The 9,788-nt window shown below is 39.9% G+C and overlaps 1 protein-coding gene across 1 annotated transcript in view; it reads right to left on the bottom strand.

Moving 5' to 3' along the window:
- Nucleotides 1-6,174: 6,174 nt before the first annotated feature.
- LOC139729622 (uncharacterized) overlaps nt 6,175-9,788 on the bottom strand; it is a 76,897-nt gene continuing 73,283 nt past the window's right edge. Inside the window, exon 2 of the mRNA XM_071640549.1 lies at nt 6,175-9,384. Within this exon, the coding sequence (XP_071496650.1) occupies nt 6,785-9,384 (2,600 nt within the window). The 3' untranslated portion in view covers nt 6,175-6,784. The remainder of the gene's footprint in view (nt 9,385-9,788) is intronic.

Raw genomic sequence — 9,788 nt, 5'->3', positions numbered from 1 at the left:
ATACACCCACCCACACACATGTACACACAAACTCGACAATAGACGTATACATTGTATATAGGCCTACATAAAAAACAACGGTAATGAAATTCTAAACTGCTACTCAAATTGATTTCATTGACAGATATATCTCTCTCTTTTCTGAGGGGGTCAAAGGTCACACGTGCAAACCATAATGTTCAAGGGAGATCGTAGTAATATCATTACTGGGATTGTTTGGACGGTGAACAGCGGGAATTCCTTCCTTCCGGACATGTCATCTAGATGACTTGAAGCTGATATTTAACGGCGTTTTCATTGCTATTTGTTATGTTGTCTATCTGTCGCTTTATTTACACAACTGTCTACCTATATACTGTGAGAGATGCATTTTTGTTATTGTCATCCTCGGTACGAATGCATTTGTAAGTATGATCGCAACTGCTGATCGACTTCTATTAGAGGGTGACAATAAATCTCTCTTGTAGACCATCTTCATTCCTCTGAATTCATATTCTCTTGACTAATACATATCTACCTAATCAAACTATTCATCTGCCCCGTGTGTATAGATGTATGTTCGTTGAGTGTGTGCATAGCTATTCTTCATTCTGAGGCTATATAAGCGTACAGAACAGTGCGACCGAATCATTGGCACACAGCGCTCTGCCGTAACAGCTTATTGCGCTGGACAGCCTTCGTGTACAGAGCTACTGTTTAGTATTAATATCGACAAGTAAAATAACTTTTTAAAAGTAAATTACCGCTGCTTTCCTATAACCTATGTACCTCTAAAATCCATTTTCATTGAATCTTGATAGAACATGAACAAAATATCAATCATTTCTTTTCAGAAAAAGTGAGCTTGAACTGCAAAACTTACGTTGCTATCCCATTTTCATGCTGAGGTGGCTATAGTTTCAAATCAGGAACGGGATCTCGTCGTGCTCGAGCCCCACTCTTCCGATTCTTTCAAGGACATGAGAAAGGATGATTTGGATGAGGTCAACTCTGGAAATTTCAGTCAACTATACTATAATATACTATACACTACAACAATCATGCCATGTTTACTGTCAGGGTTAAAAAAAATAATGATAAACTACATGTACAAAACAAAACACTTATGAGGTTGAGTGCTTCCTATGCATTCGTTCAGAGGGTTTGTTCCTCCGTTCAAGGTTCACAATAAGCGGTCTCCACTTTGTGAAGCTTGAATGATTCTTGAAATCATGCCATTTGCTCAGTTTAAAATGATTGCTTTATTAGTTAAAATGCATTATGCAAACTGAAAATTATCTACGTCTGTATAAGAGTATAAACTGTAGGCCTAGTACACTGTACATGACCAATGTGTACTTGACAGCTTTAGTGTGGTTCGTTCACTTCGTTCTCATGCGATGCGTCTTGAACCTGGCCCTGGCGGCTACCTGATTGTTTGCACATGTGTTTCCATGGTTACGTGTACAACGATGTTTGACCTCAAAACATTGTGGAGCGCTAGGAAAGCGTTGACCCAAGGGACCATGGATATTCCTCCACGCGATGAGAAAGCATCGATTACGGAAACGCGACATGTTGTGCAATGACGACACACAAGAGGGCGCTATATATTCATTTTGCGTTCTGCGGAAGCTCTTCGTGTGACAGCGTACTTATTTATACTGGACATAATAGGGATGTGCCCACACACTGTAATACCGATGCCAAAAAGAAGTTGAAGTATTGGTACTACATGTACTGTAGTTAAAGTTTGATGGCAAACCGTTTTTCCTGCAGTTCTTGCTGCAAAATATATTTTGTCTACACTGAAGAGAACACTTACAACTTGTTTGATATTGTGAACATATTTTGTGAAAGAATATACAACATACCACAATACAGAATAGATTTGCATGATAATGTGATTGGTTCCCGAGTTTGTTATTTATTATGCACAGAAATGATACCATGTAATATCCCTATTTGGTATGTAGTCATTTGAATGCTTTACTCATTGCCACTGAGTGGTAATCTGAGCTGTTTTTTTTTGCATCCACGTTTCCTAGAAGCTTACGTCTTCCCACTGATAGTGATGTGTGACCAAAAGGTTAAAAAAGAGATTCATAATTTCAATCAACCATAATTATGATACACATGTATTAATCATTATGATGATACTTGAAATTCAGTTTTCATGGTTAAATTGTTAAGCTGTTGATGCGGTCCAATATGGGGGGATCATGTATCAATAGCCCCCTCCCCCCCCCCCCCCACACACACACATGTTCATGCATACATACTCCATACATATTGAAGCAGATGCACACACAAACGCACAAACATACACACACAAACGCACAAACATACACACACACACACACATTCAGGCATACCCACATACCTATACATTAGCATATTCAACATCTTCACAGCATTCCTTTTTTTTCTAATCTAATAGGCACATACATTATTGCATATTCAACATCTTCACAGCATTTTTTTTTTATCTAATGGGCACATGAATATCTTCAAAATTATATGTTTTGTAACTTCTGCAGTATCATTGAAGACCTAATTATTCTCTTTTTTTTATGACCATACTTAAAAAAAACACAACTTTGAAAATGAACTTTGAAATGCTTGTGCATTCAAACTCTACACATACAAATTAATGTACAGTACTTAACTCTGCATAGAACTTGGCAGTTCCCCTCTCAACATAATTACTCATCAAGTGACTAGAATATGCTTCTAACCTTCTCAAAATGTATCCAATGCTTTCATTTTCAAACTTGTTCCATATTTGTGATTGATAATATTACAAGTTTGATGTTTCTTTGGTGATCTGTTTTATCTCAGTGATATTGTGCACAAAGGCCCAATGATATACTGTATCTTCAAAATATTTCTCCTGAGGTTAATGTTATGTGTAAACAAAGTGTTACAAGCGCAAATCTTATGATCTTCGAACGTTTGCATGGTGGTTTGAATTATGTGAGGAGAGTTTTGCATTTGACCATGGTGAAATGCAAACCAGTAACAGATTTTTCCTCTGTAACTTTGCCGTGGAGGCACAAATAAGACAGTCTTCTCACAAGATGTAGGGAGGTACTAGTCATACAGATAAGCACAGCAACACAGGTCATTTTCATTTCTTGCTGATAATTGTCATCATTATTTAATGAGCTGTCATGTCAATCACGTCATTCAAAAAATTACAATTTATGCCAACAAAGGACAACATGACATTGAAACATAATTTGACATGTACACGTACACAGAAAATATCCCACTTCACACAATGCATGATTTAGTCACTACTATGACCTTTAACCTTTCATTTGCTACCAATCACATTGAGGGTGGAACACTGGAAGCATGATGACAGAAGTTGTGATAGCTATCTTTACCTCATCAACATGTTTGCCGGAAAGTTTGGGGAAGAAAATGAAATCATGCATCGCTATACTGGAAGTGAAAATGTCTACTATCAAAACACGACAAGGAACTTTCCAAACTACATCGTAGTTACAAGTGTAATTTTGAACTGGTGTCTTGGTTTTGCTTTGTTGTTGTTTTTTTTTCCTGTGCATCTGTAATCACTGGGGGGGGGGGGGGGGGGGATAGGAGAGGGAGCAGACCAACACACCATTATTCCCTTTCTTACTCTAGAAAATAAATTATCAATAGTTTGTGTAGGCTAAAACTGAGTTCTTCTATTGTAGTTTTGGTTTGATAATGAACCAGAAATTACTGAAATGATCAGGTTTACACTATGGGGCATGTGTCAGAAAGTGCTACACTGTTAGTCAGTTGTATAAACTACACAAACTTGGGGAGAAAAATTTCCTTGGAGGGAGAGGGATAAATTTGTAACTTTGAGGTGTCATTTGGAAAGATTATCTTCCATCAAAAGACATTAGGTAAACATATATTATTTTTCATATATAAATTGAAAGACATCTCAGCATTCTTACAAACCATTGTCAAATTACACGATATCATGTTGGAAAAAAATGAACGTACACAAGGATGGTTTAAAAGACATTTTACATTCTACAGAAATCTGAATAACCCTTCTATTTTCCCTCATAACTGGTCTTTACACTGCCATATATTGAACATAACTAAATGAAAGATCTACTGCCCAACTCTTCATGTGTGTTTCAAGGGGTATTCTACAAATGTCCCCTCAAACAAAAAAGATGGGCTAAAAAAACCACAACCCAAAATCCTTATGTGTCTGTGAATCTTTTTCACCATATTGAACTGTGTTTCACATCGCATAGTGTGTTGGGTCATAATACTGGGGAATAATCACCTGATTTTAAGCAAACAATGACAACTAACTGTATACATGAATTACGATATCATTAACTTTATCATTAATTTCATCAATAGGCCAAATAACACTTTCCTGAATTACCCGTACAATGTAGTCTGGGCTGTATTAAGGGCAGGTACAGCAATATGGCACAAGTAAATGAGAAGAGTACAAGAGTTATAATACAGGACTGGTGGCATAGTTAGTGTTTGGTTTAAAGTAATGTTGTTGGTAAACTACGTAAAGTACATTCATGAATTGTTGTTGCAGCATTGTGGTTAAGGAGAAAAAAAAAGTCACATATACACGACACGTAAAACTAAGTTACATCAAAGGACATGTTACTAAGATATGCATGGCATTAGTACAACTGAGTTTTGCACGCTGTCTCTGTACAGATGTAGTCATCAGTAGGCCTACCTTGTGACACATTTATCAACTTCTGCTGCTCTTGCCAAGATTACTTGTCATCACTTGTCAAGATGATTTGAAACCAGGAAATTTCCACAAATCTATGGATCTAATCTTTGGAATGAGCTGAGACATTTACTGACTATTCAGGAATCATTTCTTTTTTTAAAAGATATCATTTCATAAGATGGTACACTTCTCAATCAAGCAGAATGTTTGTTTCAGCACCGTATCAGAGATCAAGATATTTATGAAATGATTCTCTTTGCAACAATCTAATCACCGTAATCCTTGAAAATGTTTAAAGTGTGAAGACATACTGGCAAACTACATTGTACCTCCTGTTTCTATGAACACACAATGTTTACTAATCTCATTTTCAACCTCTATAACTTAAACATACAATATCTTACAATAAATATCTTCATTACATAACAACATGGGGAAGTAGATTAAAGTTACATCTGTAGAATACAGGAGCTATGTACAGATTCTTATTCAATGATACATTCTTCAAACATGACGTATATGATACAAATCATTATTCACAGAACATAATATGAAAGCTCTTCAACCTAATATTGTCACCACACTACTGCTCTTTCCTTTTAGACAAACCAACGAACATCACAACTGTTTTCTGCTAGCTCCTCACTCTCTTAAGGTGTGTGGCAACATCTCGTAAGTACTGACGTCTGTTCCAGAATTGATATTCACACCAGCTCAATGTATAATAGTACAAGTATCCATCTAGTAACTGTTTCAACATCAGCATCAGCTGTCTTTTAAAATGTACAGCAAGCGGGCTCTGAAGTACTTTGATGCTGATCTCTCAAGACGGCAGATTTTTCATGAGCACTCCTACATATATATAGGTTATTCATAAATTCATTGAAATTAATCATGATTATTCCTTTGGCTGCATCAACTTCATTTACATGACATCTCTTCACATGCATGTTACGTCATCGTACATACAGCTAGATGAAACTTGTGTTCACCATTTGAATAGAACATTTTGCTGAAAAGAGCCACAAGAAAGCACCACAGTCATGTAATTGGCCAAATGCACACATGCCACAATTCACATTTCTGTCTTTAAATCCATCCAAAGTGGTCTATTCCAAAAATGTTAAATGTAGCAGTCTATCACTTCTTTGGTCAAAATGGATTGTAGCAAGGCCTTTTCTATCTATGGCACTACTCTTTTCAATTATATTCCTCAGAGCGCTCCTCAATGTTGACCTATGGGATCTTGTTTGATATGGGAATATGATACATAATGAACAAATGATGAAACGGAAAATTTATGCAACAGAGTTAATGAGTTTTAAACATTTAACTTAAAAACCCCCAATATCTAACACTTGAGGAAAAATGAGTAAGATGTAAATCTAGCTTTTGGAAATCTAACACAGGACAATATCATTTGTAGCTTTTGATGTATACCGTACATATCAGTTTGGAAGCAAAAGGCATTAACTCTCTAATAGACCTTTTATTGTGTTTTCATATTTCTGTCTGTTGATGATATGTATGCTATTTCCCAAGATTCCAGAACATGGAATGGGAAGAAGTTTACTTCGATGGAGACTTTGCCACAGCATCAATGGGACGGTTGTGAGTATTCAGCATTGGTGACTCTAAATACTTATATCACTTCTGTTGCAATTACATATCATAGTACAAACTTCTTCTCACATGACTGCTGAAATGCTGATGCAACATTACAAAAAGGCTGAACTGGGTTCTGGAATACAATACCACTGTAGAGAACTTATGTTGCAAAAGTACATATTTCTGACATTACAACATTATATTTGGTGTAGTAAATACCAAAGAATTTGGCAATTCATAACAGAATACAGTACAACTTGACACAGTCAATTATAGAATTAAAATATGTGTACGAATGGCATTGTTCTAGCTCTGTTACCCAGCAAGGTTGACAAACCATTTCAAGACTACTTAACTTTCCATGGAATCTCAGCATCAATAAGGCAAATATTGGGAGGGCAATTAAATACTACACAGAGAGCAAGATAAAATGTGGGATAAAATGGTCACCTCTGGTCCTGTTTCAGTTTCTCATACTGTTCCAATGACCTCATAACTCTTAACTCGGCTTAGTCTCTTGCTCCTGGAGCTATGACCTGACTTTTCTGATGATGTTGAGTTACCATCCTTGTCATCGCTTTCACTGCGCCGTCTCTCCTTCAGGGACTTGACGGTCAGGTCTGAGCTGCTGGACTGGTCACTTGTGCTGGACAGTGGACGCCGCCGCTGTGAATCTGTTGGACTGACTTTGGCCATGGCCGTGTTGTTGTAGCCTCGCCGAGGGATTGGTCTGACCAGGACTGGGATACTGCTACTGCTACTGGAGTGAGACTTGATGGTCAGCGAGTCTGGGGAAATCTGCTTGGAGGGAAAACCGTTGGAGTTGAAGCCGTTGTTGACAGATGACCTTGGTGAGTTGAAACCACTGTCACCGGTCGAGCTTGACAAACTCTCCATTCTCTGGTGGGCTGGAGGTTGACCCTGGGGTAGGGAAGGGCAGCTACCATTGATGGCACCACTGGGACTTATTGGGTGACTTACAATGGATGGAGGATCACCATGGTCTGTGTACTCAGTGGTACTCATTGATATGAATGACTCCCGATCAAAGCTCCTGTTGAGTTCTCCATTACCCCCTCTGTTATAGTGCTCCAGGATTTCGGGATAGCTCTGCATGCCAGAGGACCTGTTCTTATCATTCTCCTCACGCTTGGAGTGGACTTTCAGTTTCTGGTCAGCCTTCTCATTCTGCATCTCTTCTTCTAATAGTTTGTCTATTTCTTCGTCTTTGTAGAAGGTCTCATGACTTGAGTGTGGTCTCTTCTGAAGCAAGTCATGTTTCCTCATGACAACCTTCTCCAGCTGGGTGCTGTCTCCCGTCCTGTCTGACTCTGGCTGCAGTCTGTTGTTCTCCAAGCTTTCTGACATCTGGTTGTTGGAGCTGTGCAGCGAGGAGTGGTGTGGTGCTGACTTGACCACCATCTTGCCATTGTCCTGGAATGCGAGGCAGATCTTGCGGCTTGTGGCTACCAGCTGCCTCTCATGCTCAGGAGGCTGCACCATCTGGGCATCACTAAGATCCTCCTCAGAGGAACATCTTCGTACTGAATGACTTCTCCGCTTCTCATACTGCTCAACTGCACTGCGTTCATAGGGACGCACGCGTGAATCCTCCTCTGCCTGTCTCTGGCTTGACACATTTGCTGTTGATCCATTGGGCTCTACCCTTTGACTCGCAAACAACCTTCCCTGTCTTCTCTCCCTCAAGAGGTCAGCATGTCTCTGTTTCAGCAACCTCTTCTCCACAGCTGCAACTCGCCTCCTGGGATTCATCTCCAATTCGGAGTCACTTCCTGCCAGGGAACTTTCACTGGTGAGGCCCTGGTATGGCTTGGGATTGTGAGGTTGAGATCTGTCCATGGAGTTGAAGTAATGTTTAATTTTGTCCCCCTTGTCATCTTTTGCTGCCTTCTGCGGACTCTTTGATAGTAACGGTTTTTGTTCTGCTACAGCCTTAGTCCTGTGCTTACCATCGTACATCTTTGTGGGTCGGAGGAACTCCACTTCACTCTCAGGCATGGACTCCTGCCCATCCTGGTACTTCTGCTGAAGAGCTTTAGCAGTCTGGGTAAGGCGTCCATGATCAAGGGCATAGTGGTGTGATGCTTTCACATTATTCATGTCTGCTGGCAAACTCTTCCTCTTTGTCTTAGGGCTCACCGTATGTTTTGGCATTGATGGCGCAGCTTCAAGAGTCTTTGATTTCTCCCTTTCTTCTCGGTTTTTATCATCATCCTTCTGTGTCTTGTTTCCCAGCTTCTCAGGAGTCTTTTTCATCCAGTGGTTATAGTTAAAGAATGGGTCATGAATGTCTGAGGGAGGAAACTGGGCAGAAAATGTTTGAAGAGGAGCTGCATAATTGTTTTGCATTTGCTTTGGCTTCTTCTGCACTGCTTTGCCGAGCAGTCGTCCAAGGCAGGATGGCTTTGCCTCAGAATCTGACGTCAGGTAACCTTGGTCATAGTAGGAGATGTCGCTTGGTAGCCGCATGGAGCTGGTTCTCTCAAAATTTGACCTCTTCTGAGGACTGCGCTTCTCCCTCATTGACATGCTGCGCTGGAAGGCGGCGCGACCTTCAGGAATACTGTCTAAAGCTGGATTGGCTGGGTAGGACAATGGCCTTGAGGAAGCGCTAGACTCTGCTCGGACCTTGATGCCCATGTTTTCATTCACCTTCTCTGGGAAGGTGTGCCTTGTCAGCACACCATCCTTGTACATCAAGTATTCCTTGGCTGGTTTCACCTTCTCCTTCTTTTTAGCAGTGGCAAAAGTAGCAACACTCTCAGCATCGGTGGTGTCTGGCGGTACCTCGTCACCCTTGGTGATATAGTAGCCGAGGCCATTGTGGAGGATCTTGCCCTCATTCATGAGATGAGTCAGAGACTTGTGGATGATCTCTGGGCTGGGCACAGGCATCTTGTCATAGCACTCAGACAGCTTCTTGCGTACCGTGTCCTGCGTGGCAACAAGCTTGCGTCTGTTCATCTCAGATATGAGCAGACAAAGGACCTCTGTCAGTGGGATGAACTGGGCTTGCTGGATGGGCCATAGCTCCACACTGGGAACATCACCTGCAAGGAAATAAAAAGATATACACTGGAGTAAATCCCAAGTGTGGTAGACTTGATCTGGTGTCCACACTGGACAGCCCAATGTAGGCATATATTGTGAGCAGAGCAATGACGATTATCAAAACAATCTGAAGTGGCACATAGTGTCCAATTACACTCTGGTCAAATGTTCTTATCATACCCATTGATATGAGATCAATTAATACCTGGAACTAAGTTAATTCTCAAGAAAATACAAATAAATACGAGAGTTATGATACAATATGCACACACAAAAAAAACACCAGGGCTCTCTCTAATTTTACTTAGAGAGTAAATGGCACTAAAAAGGCATGATTTTCTGAACAGTATTTTCATCATTTAAACAATAATCATTACAATTAAAGTGACACTGCATGAAATAT

The sequence above is a fragment of the Diadema antillarum genome, unplaced genomic scaffold, assembly GCF_040938485.1.
Source record: "Diadema antillarum isolate AM-2024a unplaced genomic scaffold, OU_Dant_1.0 seq00000248_RagTag, whole genome shotgun sequence".
NCBI lineage: Eukaryota > Metazoa > Echinodermata > Echinoidea > Diadematoida > Diadematidae > Diadema > Diadema antillarum.
Note: the sequence above shows the minus strand (reverse complement) of the source record. Positions and strands in the feature narration are given on the sequence as shown.